This window comes from Corvus moneduloides, chromosome 4, assembly GCF_009650955.1.
Source record: "Corvus moneduloides isolate bCorMon1 chromosome 4, bCorMon1.pri, whole genome shotgun sequence".
Taxonomy (NCBI): Eukaryota; Metazoa; Chordata; class Aves; order Passeriformes; family Corvidae; genus Corvus; species Corvus moneduloides.
In genome coordinates this window covers 64,143,795-64,163,340 of record NC_045479.1, presented here as the reverse complement: position 1 = coordinate 64,163,340, position 19,546 = coordinate 64,143,795, and the positions used below count along the sequence as shown (strand labels likewise).

The 19,546-nt window shown below is 38.5% G+C and overlaps 1 protein-coding gene across 1 annotated transcript in view; it reads left to right on the top strand.

Moving 5' to 3' along the window:
* The window catches only part of LOC116443123 (guanine nucleotide-binding protein G(t) subunit alpha-3-like), a 41,110-nt gene extending 21,975 nt beyond the window's left edge, over positions 1 to 19,135 (top strand). The window contains exons 3-9 of the mRNA XM_032107015.1: positions 681 to 723; positions 4,703 to 4,844; positions 8,248 to 8,405; positions 12,101 to 12,229; positions 16,307 to 16,436; positions 16,640 to 16,793; positions 17,474 to 19,135. Coding sequence (XP_031962906.1) covers positions 681 to 723; positions 4,703 to 4,844; positions 8,248 to 8,405; positions 12,101 to 12,229; positions 16,307 to 16,436; positions 16,640 to 16,793; positions 17,474 to 17,664 — 947 coding nt within the window. The 3' untranslated portion in view covers positions 17,665 to 19,135. The remainder of the gene's footprint in view (positions 1 to 680; positions 724 to 4,702; positions 4,845 to 8,247; positions 8,406 to 12,100; positions 12,230 to 16,306; positions 16,437 to 16,639; positions 16,794 to 17,473) is intronic.
* The last annotated feature ends 411 nt before the right edge of the window (positions 19,136 to 19,546 follow it).

The following is a 19,546-nucleotide window of genomic DNA, read 5'->3' as shown; positions in this document are numbered from 1 at the left end:
TGTCTGCCCCTCCTCAGCAGCTGTGGGGTTATCCTGCAGAATCATCCCCACCTGCTGCATTACTCTGCAGGTTTCCCACTTCCAGCCACACTACTTCATGGCAGAAGACCACATGGCAGAGGAATGACAAAAAAAACAGTGTCAAGACTTTTGCTCATGTCCTGCCTTTGCATCATGAGCCAGACCACATGCAAGTCTTTACACTCTGGTTTTCTAGTCGCTCATGGAAGCTGGCTAAAGGGAATGGAAGTGGTTCATTTGGCTTACAAAAGGTCATAATACACATTAAATGAGCAGCTACAAATCAGGTAATAAATGGGACACTGTCAGAGGCTGTACTTTGTACATGTTTTCCTGCCTATCTGCCAGAGATTAAATCAAAATATTATCCATATTTTATTTACTTGCTAATTGAAAATTCTATAATTTTCTCTTAATTGACTGAATATTCAGTTATTTTCAAGTGTCCCTTTCCTTTTCAGTATTAATACTTTTACCAAGATTTTGTTCTTTTTAAATCCAAATGGACATTAGGGAGGGTTTATACTTAGTACAGTGAGAAACTAAGACATCTGTACTTCTCTTCCTAGATAGAAAATTCTGTGTTCCAGAGAGTTATTTTTAATACTTGTTTCTTATTCATCTATCAATCATATCTTCTCAACATTCCCCTTCTGCAGGTGCTGGAGAGTCAGGAAAGAGCACTATTGTAAAGCAAATGAAGTAAGTATCTGAATATGCATAGCAGTTGTTGAATTTGGTATTTGTAGTGTATGCTGTCTAGCTAATGTCTTATTACAATGTTTATGCTTATTTGAATAACATGCAAAGAAACATCATTCAAATCAAGTTCCCATTCAGCCACACAATAAAGAAAAACACAGAGTGAGTGAGACACACAGGTGGATTGGCAGTCAAATCTGACTGACCAAATCATGCACTGGGCCCACACATGGAGACCGGGCAATCTGCTTCCCTGGCTTTGGTGGGAGTTCCTGTAGTGGGAATAGGACTGTGTGAGACAGCCAGTGATGGCAGATCCACCTGGCAGACCCTGTCTCCAGCAGACACCTATGAATGATGTTTGCTGAAGATCATCAGACCAGCCATGCCAGAACACTTGTGCTGGATACCCTGGCAGTATCTAATGATCTATGGCTTGGGAACCATCCTGAAGCAGAGAGAGCACCACTTCATCTCTGTATTAGCCCTCAGTTAATTCATGTCTACCCCTGAATCTTTTGTTGAACCAATGTAAATTAACAACATCCACAGCATTCTACAGCAAGTAGCTCCACAGTTTAATTATGTTTGATGTCAATCATGGCTCTTTGTTCAATTTTATTTTGGTGTCTATTAATTTTGTTTGCTTTCACTGTATTTCAAGAGAAAATATCAAAATATTCATACTGTATGAGAGAACAGAAAATTTTCTTCCTGGGTATTTTTTGGGGGTGGGGTTATTTTGGTGGCTTTTTTTTGTTGTTTCATTGGGGATTTTTTCCCCCAAATTGGCCTCTATAGATCATTCTTAGTCTCCAGAGCTCCTGCCAAGATTAAAAAGGTCTCCTACAGGCCAGGTGAGAACATATTTAGCCACCAGCCTGCACAGTGAGCTGCTCCTACCCACGATTCCATGGGTAGGAACTGATGTAAGAACTGATTTAGCAAGAAAATTATCAACACAAAAAGTTTTCATACAATAATCACTCTGGGAAAAAAGACCCAGGCTGTGCAAGCTCAAATGCAGAAACCCCTGTTTGAATTTGGACTGACTATCTGGTTACAGAGATATTGTGTGTGCATCATAAATCTACAGCAAGAATACTTGTAGTTTGTTCAAAGGGCACAAGGTGCCTCACAGATTGAAGTCAGGAGCTTCACTTACCCTGACTTCAGAGGAAGGTCAAATCTCTCTACCTGTGTGTGTGTGCTGATTTACAATTTACCTTGACAATATTTTCGTGTATAGTAAAACAGGTCACTACTAAATTCATTTGTGTTCTTCTTTTAAGGGTAGCCAAAATGCTAATTATGTATCTGTTTTAAATTAATAATCCACCTAAATTCAAGGGACCAATCTTACACCCATAGCAAAAGTCCTCCTTTGCTGCACAGCCTGATAAAATACTGCTGTTGTGTCTAGTCTTGTTTTCATAGAGAGGTCCAGGTCTGATTCCTAAACCTGTCCAAATAGAGAAAAAAATTACACAGGGATTCCAACTGTTTAGATTTGACCCTACTTTTTAAGCACCAATCTCTTCCTGTGTAAAAATAAAACAACCTGTTTATGAAATCAGTAATACTATTCTGAACTTAAGTTCCCCTTATTTGTTATCTTCACCAATTCATTTTAAAGAGTTGAGTAAAAAAAGTCATAAGAACAAATTTCTACTATTTAAGCAGCTCATTTGTAATAAAGCAGATTCAGAACCATCCATCAAATACTTTGCTAACCTTTTTTTTCCAGTTAAATAGTAGATAAATTTATTTCTGGTTTGAGTTCCATTCAGGAGACCTCCCTATTCAGCAAACCACTGAGGTGTATTGTGCTCAAAGGTGCCCCAAGCAGGAGCATATTAAAGATGTTCCTCTGAACTGAGCACTTTAAAAAGGCTGATAAGATTTAACTGCCTGGAGGAGGGGGGAACGCTGCAAAGTTGAGAGTTATATTTAAAAACCTGTGGATTTATGAGCTGTCAAATTGATCACAAAAACAAATTATTTTACAGGAAAATGGTTCCAAAAAATTGTATTTGTTCATATAAAATGTCATCTTTCTGTCACAACCAAGAACTTCTTTTTAACAGATTTTTTTCTGTTAAAACCCCCAATATTAGTTGTTAATTTTTTTTTCAGTGAAGCATAACATTCTCTAAAGAACACTGATGATGGCTTACAAAACAAATAATTTTACTGAAAACACAGTTTCCACTAAAATCATAGTAATTTTACTCTTAATAACATAACTTTCTAATTAATAAATCTCTTTTTTTCCAGTCTTAATCAAAGTTATATCCATCCACTAAGCTTTACAAAATATCTTCTGATACTCAAAATACAGACATGCTGCAAGGCCCTAAAAAGATGAGGATGGTTATGACAGTTACTAAAAAGGAAAAAAAAAAAACAATTCCTGGAACTCTGTGCTTCTAACTGCATGCTTTCCAAAGTGTGATCTATCTTTTTTAAAACCAAGCTGAGTATCTTTGTGCTGTGCTCTTAGTTCGTAGTATGAAGCTTGTACAAATATTTCAGTGAATGAAAAGTAGGAAGCAAAATATTTGGTAATTCATCATGCTTGTTGAGACTGAATCGAAGCAACCTATCTGATGAGAAGCCCTTCTTTTGTGAATAAAACCCCAGAAGACTGCATCCATAAAATGGAGAGGTCTCTGCTCCATGAGCTCCTCTTTTTTCTTTCTCCCAAGTTCAATAGAATTCCTTTGAATCTTGCAGAATTCATTTGAATTCATGATGAAAACAGCATTCAAAAAAACAAAGCTTCAAAAGAGAGTTCATAGATTTGCTTGGTCTAGAACTGATTGGGAAAACATTTTAGAGAGCCTTTTTTTCTACAGATACAATTCCTACAGGCACAGGAAGGCAACTTTTGAGTTTCCTGGCATCCACAAGTCAGAGAGATGTTAAGACACATGAGTTGTCATCTAGGTTTTGCGCATGTGTGTGTATGTGAGTGAATTATTTTCTGACAGGGCTGAGTTGGCTGCTTGGGTAGCTCTGACCAGAGTGTATCTCAGGCAAGATGGGGTAAAACACCAAACCCCAAAGCCCAGAAATTCTGTATTTAATAACCTGGCCTTCATCTCTGACCAGCTGAGGTGAGGAAGAACAGAGCCTTGGTTCCAGCAGCAGCCAAAGCAGTTTGGTGTCTGTTCATTGAGAGCACACCAGGCCAAAGTGGGTGAAGATTTCATCCTTTTTCACAACTCATGGAAAAAGATATAATCTGAATACTGGTTTGGAGAACTTTAACCACATGCCATCCTCCAGTCAAAGAGGATTATGAAATTCTAATCCTTCTGTCAGAATTAGATTACTGAAATTGATTACTAAGGCTCTTTACCCTCTGGAGTAAAATGTAGGTCTCCAAAGCCTGGAGATAATAAGAGTAAGACCTTGCTATAACTAGAAACTGTAGTTGATGTACAAAAAAAAAAAAATTAAAGATTTTTTTCTTGTTTTGTTGATAAGTGCCTCCCAGTGTTGAAACATTTTTGCAGTAATTTTTCTATCTAGGTAAGATTCTGGATAAAAACGAGAATGACTAAACAAGCAATGTGACAGCCCATTACTAAAACCGTAGTTTCCAATAATAAAAGATTTGGGATCTAAGTATGGAAATGCATCTTGCCCTATATCTATAGGGATGGGCCTGGATCCTGTTCCAGACTCCTACCTTATCTTAAGTTAACCCAAAAGGGGGGAAAAACAGCATCTGTTCACTCAGACTGGGTACAGAGACTCAACCTCACATAGACAGAAACTGCTGCTTCCCTGTTCTAGCAGAATAGGCAGATCAACCATTGATAAATGCTTTTACAGGGGCCAAACATATTCAGTTCTTTCTCACACTGACCACGAAAGCACCTGTTCCAACATTGCATTGCTTTCTTTTTTTTTTTCTTCTTTTTTGCAGATGTATTCCATAAACCTTATTTTTTTCTCTTTTTTTCACCAGGATCATCCATAAAGATGGTTTCACCTTCCAGGAACGCCTGGAGTTCAGACCTATCGTTTACAGTAATGCAGTGCAGTCTATCCTTGCTATTGTGAAAGCAATGACTAAGTTAGGAATCAGTTATGAAAACCCTGCTAGAATTGTGAGTATGACACCCTTTCTCTCGAAATAGGCATTGGAACACATTTTTTTGTAATATAATTGTGGAGACTAGTACAACAAAGAGGATCCAGTAGTTTCTATATGACAGTGGAAACTGAGCACCATTTGAGTCACATGTGACAAGATGTCCTTACTTATTTTAATTTTCTCATTAACTGATGCCTGAGGTCTAACCTTTGCATAAATTCCCATTTTGATTTTTACAAAAGAAATATTCAACTTGCCAAAGACATTAAAAAAAAAAGAAAAAGTAAAAACCAGAACATTTTCTTAGCTGATAGTTACTTATTTATTGCTATTGGGAAATGTAAAAAATATTTTCCTTTTATGACCAGCCCTTGGGGTTCAGCTATGCAAGGAAAGGTCATGTAGACATGTTGGGAGCATTCCAGTCTGGCATTGCTCCTGGAGCAGAGACCTCCCTGTTGTGTGGATGCAGTGCTGGCACACTGGCACCTCTGGGAACTGGAGTCCAGCATTCCTGACACAGTCAACAATCCTCTGCACAGGCACAGGGAGGCAAAGCCACAGGAAGAAGACCTGTTTTCTTCTGTCAATCACGCTGAATTTTCAAGGACAGAAATAAAGGAATAACTTTTCTTCTCCATGCAATGATTTAGTCTGTTAGCCTGTAACTCAGATCTTGCTGAGAATTTCTCAAATGCCTGTCAGAATATCAGTTGATTCCAGTTTTGGCAAATTCTACCTAATCCCTAGAGGTTTATCTTGGAGAGAATAACATCTGCTTATCTGAAAGAGCTTTACTTGTTCCAGAAGTCTACATTTCATTATAGTGACATGTGGTACTTTGACCTAAAAAATGATAAACAAAATCTTCAGAGGTTACTAAAGCTCATACAGGCATTTGACAAAATAGAAATTAAATATTTTCCATGAATGCAAGTCATTCAAACAAATGTAACAAGGCCCAGAATCAGCAGACAGAAAATAGGCCAGTGTTAACGTGCTGTACTGAGCCATCAACCAGTCTGCATGGCCCAAGCTGTGGCTACAGCTGGACCTTGCAGCACTGGCCATAGGTCAGGCCTGGCTCAGCCCATGGTATCCATTGGGTGGTGCAGACTCTGCCACCTGTAATTAAGATATGCTCTCCCTCTCCCCCAGTATTTCAGACTCTTTTCTCAGCCCTGCCAAATTTTCTGAGATATCTGTACAGGCTCCATCTATGCCAGTTTCATAGACAGTCTTTTCAAAGGACTTCACAGCCTGGAGAACTTGTAATACTTAAAATTAAATAACTTAAATAGTCCATTTCTTAGCATTACATATAACCAAATGCAGAAAATATAACTTTTGTAAGTTTCTCATTTATAGCACAGTCAGCTCACTCTTGCTGTCACTGCAGAATGGGCCTCTAAGAACACAGCTGAATACAGCTGTGAAGAATATTTGCAGTGCCTGTCTTCTTTTCGCCAAGAACCACAGAAGAGCAACCTGGATGTGATTTTTAGAGAAAATAGAAATTTTGATCACATTTATTTGAATTGCCACTAAACACTGCCCTTTCTTCCAAAAAACCTCCAAAAACTTAGCTTACATGACCCTTAAAATCATAAGCCATTGATAAGCTTGGTTATTTTGATATAAGCTTTGATTTCAGCCAGACTTTGTTTTTGTTGTATGTTCTAGTCCAGATTTAGCTGCTTAAAATCATCTAGTTCAAGGATTGGGATTATCTTGGTCCCAAAAGCAATGTGCTTATCCATGTTGCAGGTCTGCCTGCAAATACATCTTACTGGTACTGAAAGGGCCTTAGCACTTATTTAAAGAACATCTGTTCTGGAGAGGGAGGTAATTTTTTTTTCTAAAGCATCACTCCAATCTATTTTTAGTATGAAAATTATCTGAAGTCTTTGTAAATGCCAGAGAGAAACAAAACTTTGTACATGTTTGTGACAAGTTCAATCTGCTGCTATCTTCCTTTATTATGTAAGCACGAAAATCCACAATTGCCACCTTTCACATAATAATCAATAAAGATTTACCCTCTACACCTAGAGACTCTGAGCTCAAGGCTTCTCATTGTAGGCCATTCAACCAGCCAAGTAGGTGGATAGCTGCAATCATTCCGTCATATGTCATATCTTGGAGAAGAGAACGTTCCAGCTCTTATCTTGCAGCTGAACTAGTGTGCACCCTGGATTCAAAAGTGGATCCGCACACACAGGAGAGAGCGTGACTCGCTTCTGCTGATCCCAGCACTGCAGGAGGGCATGGGGGTGTAAATGGAGCTGGTGTTTTTTCATGCAGAAGGGAAATTATCCTGCTGTCCTCCTCCCTCCTACCAGTGAAGGCAATTCACTAGTGGTTATTTCCCCTGGTTTTTTTTCCCTCCATGCCTACTCAATTTCCCTTTTTTCTTCCTCCATGCCTACTCAATTTCTCTTTCAGAAAAAATGCAGTGTTTCATTTTTGATCTGTCTCTGACTTTTATAGTTTCCATAAACTGCAATTCCTCTTGAGACATAAAGATACAGCACATTCCTAAAATAAATTTGTGAAAAATTTTTGTGAGGATGTTTCCTGGTTCTGAATAAAACATACTCCCTGCCAAAACAGTGTCTGTCAGAATCCATTTATGCTTTTGCAACTATTGACTGCAAGGCACCTCAATTGTCTAGTTCTACAACTAGGAAGGAATTATATTTTATAATTATCCCTTGTTGTGGCAGTGTATCAAATGACTCTTTAATCATGGTCTTTATTTACAGTAAATTCCTAAGCTGTTAACTACTGAAAAGAAATACTTTTAATGAAATAGATTATTAAAACTCTTTTTTTTATTTGACTACAAAAGGAAGAAATCACAGAATAATATATTTTAAATGCTTGAGATTTTATTCTGTTACAGGTTTCTGCTTCCCTACATATGGGAAATGACTTCACTAGTTATATTCACTTTGTCACATTTCTCACTGTGGCCTAAAGCTAGAATTTTTTTCTTATAGATACATCCAAAAATGCATTTAGATTTAGATTTCTGCATTGATATAGTTATAATAAGTTTTAACTTTAAATGTCCTTTTTAATTTAGCTCTTGATACCCTATTACTCTCTCTTAATATAAAAGCCTTGCTTTGAGGTTGGACTATTTGTAAATGCTGATGGCAAAGTGAAACGGAGCCTTTGTGTGAACCAAACAAAACAATAAAAAGATGAAAACTCCATCACAATTTAAGCCTAACCTAAAGGGAAGTGAGCTTGTAAAAGGATGTTTACATGCACAGGCGAGTACAGCCACCTGGAAAAAACAGTGAAAATGAGAAGTTTTGCCCCTGCAACTCATTATAAACCAAGCACATCTTCAAGCAGGTGAAGGGGCCCAGCGCGCTTGCACAATATTTACTGAAATTTCTCCTTAGGAAGATGAAAGGAAGCTGTGTGCCATGGCAACAACTCTGGAGGATGGCAGCATGTCTCCTGAACTGGTTGAGCTCATCAAACAGCTGTGGTGTGACGGCGGGACCCAGGCCTGCTTCGCCAGGGCAGCAGAGTATCAGCTCAGCGACTCGGCTGCATAGTAGGTGACAGCAGCTGCTGAACAGCTGGCTATTGCTGCAGCAAAACTGTCCCTCCTGCAGAACAGCCTGCAACAATCATTGCTCATCAGCCTGAAAAAATGAGGGGGTTGCAAAGGTTTATAATATATCAGCAATGTTTAACTGGAGGAAACAAGTGAAAACAAGGTTTCAGAAAAAATTTGTTTCTGTGAGTTTGTTTGAACAGTTTAAAAAAAACCCCAGTATATTCTCCCTCTGGGTATTTCTGAGATTGACAAATAGAGGGAAAGGTGACTTGAAACAGCTTAGGTTTTTACCTAGAGTGAGTCTTTGTATATATTGCAAGATACTAAATATAAGTCTGGAGGAAACTATAAAAACTTTCCTCTAAACTAACCCGGCTGCATGGACAGGTGTTCCCTGGGCCATTACCATCCCAGCACCCAGCTGAGCCAGTGGTGCTGCAGCTGCTCCAGCCCCAGGTCCCTTTCTGAGTGCTGGGAAGGCACCAGACAGATAAGCAGGGGACTGACTAGGGCTGCTCAGCCCCGACCCCACAAAGGGTCACTGTCCAGCTGGGGCACATCTCTTACCTCAGATATAGTCAGTGAGTTTAGACTTTTCAGCTGCTTCTGCAGCTGTTCTTGCAGGCTCCAGTCCTGCTCAGCTGCCTTGTCTCTCAGCTCATACACAGCCATGAAGGGAGGTGTCACTAGATCAGAGTCTTTTGAGAGTGCTCAAGTCTGACTCCAGACTTGGGGCAGAGGTTCCTTCCAGCTGAGGTCCATCTTCTGAGATGGGGAGGTGGAGGTCTCCCTGCTGTTCCTGCAGCTCCTCCTACAGGCTGAGGGCAGCTGCAGAGGGAAGTCTCCCAAGGTGTTGAGTGTGCCTTCTACATGGCAGGGAAAGAAAGGCATGGCTGGAGACTGGACTTCAGGGGACAACCTGAAGGCCTCCATAGTTCACTTTTTGTAGGTAGTGGAGGGAATAGGCAGAGAAAATATTACAAATTCTTCATCTCTTTGTATCTTCCAAGCAAGATTGAAGACCTTTTGCAAGATTCCTAAACAAAGAAAATATTGCCTGTGTTGATTTGTGCCTAATTTGACAGTATTTTATAGCAGCATTGGATTCCTGTAGGAATAGTACAGAGCAATTTTTTTCTAACATACCCATTCTGACAGGTCCCACTGCCATTCCCATCACTAAAAGCCCTTAACAAACCAGTCATAATAATTAAAAGGAAAACCACCTCTTAATTAAGAAAAAGAAAAATTTTTAAAAATTGCTTGTTTACCAGCTAACACTCTGCTGTGTACACTATGCCTGGCAAATTAGGTTTTGTTGCTTAACAAAGAAGATAGAAGAATCTAAATTAATTCCATCTCAGTGTTATTTTCTTGAAAATCCTGCTAATCTTCTGTCTTCATCTTTTGGTACCTGATGCTTCTAAAATTCTAGCCTTTGGCTCCGAAGCATTAAAATCAACTTAATATTTTCCCTTACTGCTGGGCTTCTAATGATCAGTTCAAAGTCAGCTACAGTCAATCAACCATCTAATGCTGCAGTTCAATTTCTTTTAAACCCCAAACCCTGTTTCTCAGCTCCTGTGAATCAGCTCCTACAAAGAATATTGATTGATACTGTGTAAACTCTGACTTTCTGAGGTTATCTTCTCTGAGATTTTACTTTATTAATTCATACTAATGAAGTTTGATCACTGCCTTTCCTTTGTATATTTTAATTGAAAAAAAAAAAAGTTATATCTTCTGAATGATAGAAAAATCCTGTTTGTTAAATTTGGCTGGAATTTCTCCCTTAGACTCACCTGGAACTAATTCTGTTTTAAAATTTAATGATGGGTATGGAAGGGGCACGATTGGGATTATAAACTGTGACTTTAAATGTCATTGTACAGCTACCAGTAGTACATGGTGCATCTTGCTTTTCAGTCAATTGCCTCTCAGAGTAAGAGTCCTGTCACCTCATTCAAGCCAAGGAAAGATCAGCATTTACTGACCTACCAGTTTCCATTCCCTCCTTTGCCAGTGAAGAGATGGTCTGCAGTCTCCCCTTGGAGCTACCTACAGCTCTAAGAAGAGCCTGGAACTGCCTCTTGCTCCATTAACTAGATAATTAACTTGGTCTAATTTTTCATGCAATTACAATTGGCTGTGTTGAATTGAATTCAGGCATTTGTGTCTAAAAACTATCAGAACTTCATTTTATATTCAAGTGTTTATTTTAGTGCTTATATGCTTCATAAATAACAAAATGTCTTTTGTTCCTGCCTTCCACAAAGGTGAGCTGAGTTTGCCTCAGGCCCTACTCAGAGAAACAGAGCTATATTGCTTTTTTTTTTTTCCCTTTCCCCAACAGATTGTTTCCTGGACTCAAATAATGGGAAAACATTGAATTACTCAGATCAAGTACAACACCCCTTGCATACAGTTTATTCAACTTAAAATAAGAAAATCCCATTTCCAATCATTACTTGGAAATATCTGAATGAAAGATTCTGGCTTTTTAAAATTTTATTTGGTTTCATTTTATTCTTCTATTTTTTAATCTTTTAAAATTACAGATCTATTAAATATTGCAGACAAGGATGATGGGCTGTGAGGTTTATTTTGGAAGATTCTGGTTAAACTGAACAGCAGCACTACCTGCTGGGCAGACTTGGTGTAGAGAGGAAAAAAGAAGGCAAGGAGCCTAATAGACATTAGAGACACAGTGTCTTGTTTGTCAGAGACACAGGGCTACTAATAGGAAGGTACCAACTGGGACACTGAAAATGCTTCAGCTCCTGGTGGGGTTTCTTGCTTTTGGCTTTCTTCTCTATTTGAATACCAGTAGTTAAAAGGTAGGAAGTTACCCAGGCATCACCTCTTTTCCTTTTGCCAATTCATAACCTCTCTGCACAGATTCCTAGACCATCCAATAGGATTCAGAAGCTCTGCCTAGCCATTTAAAGAAAGCTGTGTGTCCCTAGAAGAGACGGGAGAAGGGTTGGCAAAAACATGTTTCAGAGGTCTGGTTTGGGTTCTCATTTCACGCAGATTTTGTCTCTGTATATCAGAGATATTTTATTTCTATAAAAGCAGGTAAGCCACACTTTTCCAAGGGCTCATCAGAATACCAATAAAGGGATCCTCACCTTCACAGAAGATTTGGTTTTGACTAAAAAATACATTTTTTAAAATCATCATGTACCTTCTTGTTAATTGAGAGGTCTAGAGGGAAAATAGCCCTTAAAAGTGAATTTCTCCAAAATATTATGCCCTCCCTTTCACTTAGGAAGGAAAATACTGTTGCAACCCATCTGACAGGCTGAGGTGACTCCTGATGCATCTGCTTCTGAAGGATGCTCGTGGTTCTTCCCCTGGGGTGAAAATTCCCACTTGCTGAAGAAAAGCCAAAACCTCTTTGCTGACAAGGTGGTTTTAAAGCATCCCTAAGAGAAATAAGGATTTCCCTCAGCTGAAATCCTCAGAAAAATGTTTATTATGTGCAAATAAATTACACTTCTATATGCAAGTAGGAAAAAAATAAAAGGCTCTCTATTGTAGAACTCAGTTGCATAAGAACCAAGAGTATTGTGTTTAAATGTGTAATTTACATTACATATTTAAAAGTGGATCAGTGTGGAGGAATTATATAATGGACATTTCACTTTTTGGATTCATCAACCACCATTTCTTTCTTATTCTCCTAGTTACCTCAACGATTTGGACAGATTGGCAATGCCTGACTATGTCCCTACTGAGCAAGATGTCCTGCACTCCAGAGTGCAGACAACTGGGATTATAGAGACTCAGTTTTGTTTCAAGGATTTAAATTTCAGGTATGAAAGCCATATTTGACAATCTTCTTGGGGTTTATCTTTCTTAAGTATTTTCTTCCAAAGGTATTGACCTATTATAACACAGGTAATCCCATTGTGATTCCATTGAACCCACTCTTACTTAACTTTCTTACACAGCTGAAAAAGAAAGGTATTTTACTATCAGTACTCCAACTTTGAGCATATAATGGACTATTATAAATGGTCACAGAATACCAGGTTCTAAAAGGACATTTTTACATATGTAAATGTCTAAAAAGCATTAGTTATATACTGCCATTCGAATAATTGTGACATTTGTGAAATATGCCTACTTAAATGTCCTTAACAGCATGCAAAAACATTTGATGTCTACTAATTTGCATGCACTCTCAACCTTTCACTCTTCTTTTGAGAATGGAAATAGCTGCTCTTAGCACTGGAATGCACTGCAGTTGGCAAAAAAAAAAATTCTGTCCCATAGGAAATTTCAGCATTATCAAGCATGCTTTCATGCTCATTTAAGATGAAAACCAAAATGTTCAGAAAAAAGTTTTGAAAATAATGCCTCTGAGAAATTTGACTGAAATATTTTACACTTTCAGATACCCAAGATCTTGTTATGCTTGGTGAACCAATTAAAAACATCTAATTGCATGTGAAAATGGATTTGAATGAATTATGATTGTCTCAGTGTTCTATAATGCTTTTGTCTGTGGACTGAAATCCATTTAATTCTTAATTTAAAGGCTGGGGCGCACATTGAGGAATGCAGTCTAGACAAGACACTGCCTGTAGAGAGATTCATCAAGCATGAGGATTATAACTTACATTTTTCATTTGGCTTCTTTCTTTCTCCGCATGTGCCAATTAAACATTCCCCAAATCATCTATGCTACCACACAGATGCTTTAACACAACAGAAGTTGCACATACAAAATGAGATTCTGAAGCAGATGTCTTACAAATAAATTATTGTTATCTATCAATATTCTGGTCACTCATGAAGATTCAGGAGTTGCCCACAAATGGTACACTGCAATGTCATAGACATCATCTTCTTTTTCTCTGATTAACATATTTCCAGACAGCTTTGTACATTGGAAATTTGAATGCCTTCAGTTACAATCATAGTTCATGTAAGAAATAAATTCAGGGTGGAGAAAGAAACCATCAGAGTGCAAATCCTTGTTGACATGGGTGCTGCCAGTCCTGACATGAGAATATCAGATTAGTGTTTAGGTCCAGTTGAAATGGGGCACAACTGAGAATTTAGTTACCCAAGTGTCTGCAAACAAGACAAAGGCTCTTAATGCCACCACAAACACAGACCCCACCGATTTTACCCTCTCTGCTATGCATCACGGTAGTGTTATGTGAGTAAATTCATTGGTGGTTTCAGGCAGTTGAGTAATATTAGGTAAAACCACTACAAAGTAGTCGAGGGGTTTGAGCCGCTAGAGTGGTGCAGAACAATTATAAATCCATGTTAACCAGCCAGTTACTGCTACTTTGCATTGCCGTAGCAATGCAAAACAGCTGGAGGACCCTGATATCTCTGCAGCAAGTTTGATAAGTACCATAGAAACATCTATAAAGAGAGGAACATTTCCACATTCAGAGTGAGTTTTGGCTCATGTGCTGATGGGGCTTCAGGTCACAAGCCATACATGGATACAAAAAATCTGTGAGCAGATGCCTCATTCACTAAACACTGATCCCTTTACTGAACTGAATGAGGCAGAAAATATTTTGTATCCATTAAGTAAAAGTCTAAACCCTGGTACTGCTCCAGGAAACTGAATTACATTTGCACAGAAAACATCGATTTTTATTTGCTCCTTGCTTAGTGGTTAATTTACTGGTTTAGTGCAATTTAGGTTCCATGTGCTCTTCAATTTATTTCACTAATGTTGACTTAGAGCTCAACACATATTTAAATGTTTTTAAAAGAAGGCCTGGTCTTCTTAGGTCCTCTTCTACTGTCCTTTCTATTGGTGTGCTAGGAAGAGTTTGACTGAAAGCAGGCAAACTTTATTTTAGGCTTCAGGCCTCTCTGTGTGTACCACTGACTGAGTATATGGCTAATGCTATATCTGCAGCTAAGTTTTTCAAGAGCAGTTCTAGGAAAATATAGAGATTTCTAGACTAAACTACTATCTTGGTAAAAGAAGATCACCTCATTTTCTACCATTCATGGAGGGACTTTGATTTTATATGTGCGCATGTTAAGTTCTGGGCTGAGAAGAGAGAAGAAAACTAAGGTTAGTACAACAAAAACTGCCCAGAAGCACTGCCTCTGGCCTTGGTCTTGTCCTTTTTAACTGACTTCTCCTGAATAGTGAAAGGGCCATATTCTAAAATCTCACAGGAAGTGAATACTGATTCATATGATTATGTATTCTAAACCAAAATTTTCCTGAAGACTAAATTTTGAAGGTTTTAAATTTTTTTTTCCTGCCATAACCCTGATGTCAGAGTTATACACCACAAATCAAGAAAGGCATGTAATCCTAGGTGACTTTTGGGCACTAATCACAGACAAAATCGAGATAGTTTATTTATGACCCCACTCTTAAGTAGACCTTCTGAATTCAGTGAAGATATGCTTGGAAGAATGCCATTTTTGTTGTCAAAATTTTGCTCCACAACAGCTTCCTGATTTCCAAAATAATTCACTTTTGTAGACACCCAATAAACAAAAAGCTGAAATGTACCAGAAAATAAATGATTGCTCCTCAGCTGCAGAAGCAGTTCATTATGAGCATCGGAAAGCATTTCATTTTTTCTAAGAAGGATGAAAAATTATAAAAAATAAACCTTTTTTAACATTAACTGCACTGCTGATGGTGAAGGAAACAGAAGATTAAGATACTGCAGAAAACAATGTTTCAGCAACAAATTATTCTTTCTCTGCTTACTACTGACATGATTGTTTCTTACTGAATCCCATTACATTCATTGCTATAAGAATTGAGTTGTGTTTAATTTTCGGATTCTGCAGGATCCAGAGATCTAATGCATGTTCTTGAAGGAAAGGGTAATCCAACAGGGGATTAAGTTTTACAGTATTAAGTTCAACAACAGGCAGCACAGGGAAAAGTCATCATGCACACTAGGAACAGAAAACCTAAGGGTAGGATAAATTTGATTTTTTATGCTTTGCCTGTTTTCTAATGCACTTGAAAAATCTTCAAGTTTGGCACCTTTTGTTCCAGAAAAATAGTGAAAAGAAAGCCCTAGCCCTTATTACTGAAGAACTGCAAATGTAAGTGGGAGCTCTGGATAGGCAAAGCACAACAGTGGTAGCTTTAACAGCTCCAGCTCAGCTGGGCCCTAACCAGGTCCCTGCTCGGTGTGCTCAGCTGGCTTTGGATCCCATATAGAGTCCATATAAAGTCCATATGACACTACCCAAAGGTAGTAGCAATTCCTGGCAAAGGAATTCCTGGCGGAAGGAAATAAATGCCAAGAAGGACAGCCCTCCCATTCCCTCTGCACAAAAGAAGGGATTCCTGCTCTCCAGGAATTGCTGCTTAAAGAGCAGCTGAGATGGACAAGGAACACACCCTCCATCCTCCACAGGTGTGGTGCAGGTTGTGTAGTGGGCTCAGTGATCACACCAGGGCAGTGAGCAGATGGCAACAACTATTCATACACAAACAGGGCTCAATCCATGACTGGCCTCCAGTCATGTGTCTTATTGATCAATATGTCAGCGTGCAAAACCGTGAAGTAGCAAATGACACTGGATTTGAGGGTCTTCTATCGATGTCTCAGAACTCTGCCCTGAATAAATCCTTGCCTGCAGGTCTTAGTCCTGCCCTGAGCCCCACTTCCTTAACACAGAGTGCCACCTGGAAGTACTGGATATTTTTCCTACATGCAGGTATTTAAGCCTTTATGTTTCATTTTATACCCACTACAAAGCCAGGAGTAACAACACACAGCCCTCCTGGACTTGTTGGGATAGAAACAGACCAATATTTGGAAAAGTTGGATATTTTTCATTCATCTCCATCTGAACTCTGTGCATTAAATCATGACTACATCCTTATTAGCGCTTTACATTGTACATATGTTATTTTTCCTGCAAAGGATGTTTGATGTGGGTGGACAACGATCAGAGAGAAAAAAGTGGATTCACTGCTTTGAAGGAGTTACTTGCATCATATTCTGTGCTGCACTCAGTGCCTATGACATGGTTCTGGTGGAAGATAAAGAAGTGGTGAGTCAGAACAGACAAGCAGCCCTTTTTTCTTCTAAGTTTAATGTACTCTCTGATGGCACATCAAAACTATTCCCATTCTCTGATAACCATTTAAAGGCTATTACGCTGTATTGGTTCTTTCCAGTAAAGAACATTGCAGTAAAAATGACATATGGGGATGAGATTTGTCAGTCTCATGTTTACCTTTTGCATCTCAACAGAACAGAATGCATGAAAGCCTTCATCTGTTCAACAGCATCTGCAACCATAAGTGCTTTGCAGCCACTTCCATTGTGCTGTTCCTAAACAAAAAAGACCTCTTTCAAGAGAAAATAACAAAAGTTCACCTGAATATCTGCTTTCCTGAGTATAATGGTAAGTTTGGAGTGTTCAGAAGAAAACACGTTTAGATAGTAAGTGTAGGCCATGCATTAAAGACTGAGACTTTGACTCATGTCACCTATATATAACCTTTTAAATACTAAGCCTCTTATCTGAGCATCTTCTCATGGAAGAATGGTATGAGACAGACACAGCCAGAATTCAACTCATCTCACCTACTCACCATGTTTATCCTTCATGCCTCTCCCTGGAGATGCTCATTTCTGTCCATTGGTGGTAGCCTAAGCTGAGCAATCTAGAAATTTCAGATGACTGAAGGGAACTGTGATGGACTCAGCCAGTATTTCAGTACACATCAGTATTTTATCACTCACACACACACACCACAACTGAATCCAAGATTTTTGTCCCTAATTTAAGAACTCATTCCATAAGGGAAGTCTGTCTCTTTTTCTGTGTGACAGTAGTGCCTACTGGAAATAAAAAAACCACCAGATGTTCCCAGCTGATGCAAGAGAATATATAAGGCTATGTCAGAAATTACCAGAGAAAAACCAGTTTAGATACAAAATTTTCATGCCTAATTCAAGGAGTTAATTTGAATAGAAAGAATAGAAAAAATAAAGGCAGAAAACATTGTTTCTTGTCTCTGCAGTTGTGAGGAAGTACCAGTGGAAATGCGTGTTCTTTTGTTTTTCTTTTCTTTCCACTAGGACAAAACACATTTGAAGACGCTGCAAATTACATCAAGAAACAATTTCTAGACTTGAACATAAGGAAACAAGATAAAGAGATATATTGTCACTTGACCTGTGCCACAGACACCCAGAATGTCAAATTTGTTTTTGATGCAGTCACAGACATAATAATCAAAGAAAATCTGAAAGACTGTGGGCTTTTCTAACCATTCATTCGTTTGCTCAGAGCCTCAGTCCACTTTCCTCTCTTCGTCTGATGTGCTGACTGAAGTAAAAAAAAAAACCCTCTAGGTAAGAAACAATATCAGTTAGGCACCCATTAGCATCAGTTGAAGCCTTGGGTACAGCCTGAGCATTGCAGACCAACACAGACTTTCCATATATCATAAGAAGATTGAACAAATTGTTCCTGTTCTACAAAGATGCCAGCTGCTGATAAGTCCTACTGGAATCAAAGTCACTTTCCTATTTAAATCAATATCATAGATTCATAGAATTCTTTGGTTTGGAAGTGACCTTAAAGACCATCTAGTTCCACCCCCCACGCCATAGGCAGCAACATCTTCCACTAGACCAGGCAATCAACACTTTTCAGGAAACTGGGGACACCTCAGAATTCTGTGTCTTCTAGTGATGGGATGAAAAAAGATAATATATAACAGACAATTGACTTTTATTTATAATTGAGACCTAAAGAAAACTATAGCATTTAACAGCACCAATACGTAATTTACATTCTGTTTCGTGTTCGTGTTACGTAAACAACTAAAAATGACATGCTGTTTATTCAACAAAAACAGCCCCCTCAGACTTAGATGGTGTATGACAAAGAGCAGTGCAAATCTGAATGTTTAATTATACTCTTTTGTTAGAAGAGCTGAGGGACCGGTACATAAAAACTGCACACATACAAAATTGACAAATGCTGCTATCTGGTTTGAGAAAAATTGAACACAGGAAGATGAAGGCAAGTTTTTAAATCCCTAAGGACAGTAAAAAAATTATAATAACTGTCAGTTCCTGCATAAGCCACAAAGGCAGGTTGAAACATTTTTTGGTTTACGATTAAATATGAGACTTTCTTAAAATAATAATCCTGCTACTCAACAGGAGTGGCAGCAGTAACTTCTACCACTGCAGAGCAGATGTAAACCCACCAGTTCTCATGGCAAAAGCACATCCTTGGAACTTTGGCACAGGGCACCTTTCTCTACACAAAGATCTTGCTAATGCAGAACTGTTCTCCCTTAACTCCTCTTGGTTTATTGTGACTAACTATAGAAAATACTTGACTCTTTTAAACAGATTGGGGCTTTGTCCTGGTTTCAGCTGAGACAGAGTTAATCTGCTTCCTAGGAGCTATCACAGTGCTGAGTGTTGCATTTAAGTGTAAGAATAATGATAGCACATTGAACTAAAAGTTGTTGCCCAGTAGTGCTGATCCTACATCAAGGACTTTTCAGTGTCTCATGCTCTGCCAGCGAGCAGGTGCACAAGATGCACGTCCAGGACAACTGACCTGAACTGGTCAAAGGAATATTCCATAACACAGAACATCATGTCCAGTAAAGAAATTGGGGTGATTGGCCAGGAAGGGATGATCACTGCTCAGGGACAGGCTGGGAATAGGTTAGAAGGTAGTGAGCAGCTGTATTGTGCATCCCTTGGTTTTCCTAGGTTTTATTCCTCTCTCTCTTTTTCATTTTCTTTACTATTATTATTGTTATTATTATTGCTATTATTATTATATTATACTTTTTCTCAATTATTAAACTGTTCTAATATCAACCCACAGACTTTACCTTTTCCTCATTCTCTTCCCCATTCCACTTCAGGGTTTGGTGTGTGTGAGCAAGTGGCTCTGTGGTACTTATTTGCCAGCTGAAGTTAGAGCATGACAGAGTTCTAAAAACATTCAACTGAATTTTGAAATTTGGTCTTGAAATAACACTCACTTTTTAAATTGAATCATTGATGAGGGGTTTCTTTCTGCCTTTGTCTTTTTTTTTTTTTTTTAATACATTTCAACCTAATTTTCACCATAGACTCCTTGTGTTCTGGTTAATCTGATTGAAATAGGGAACTTGG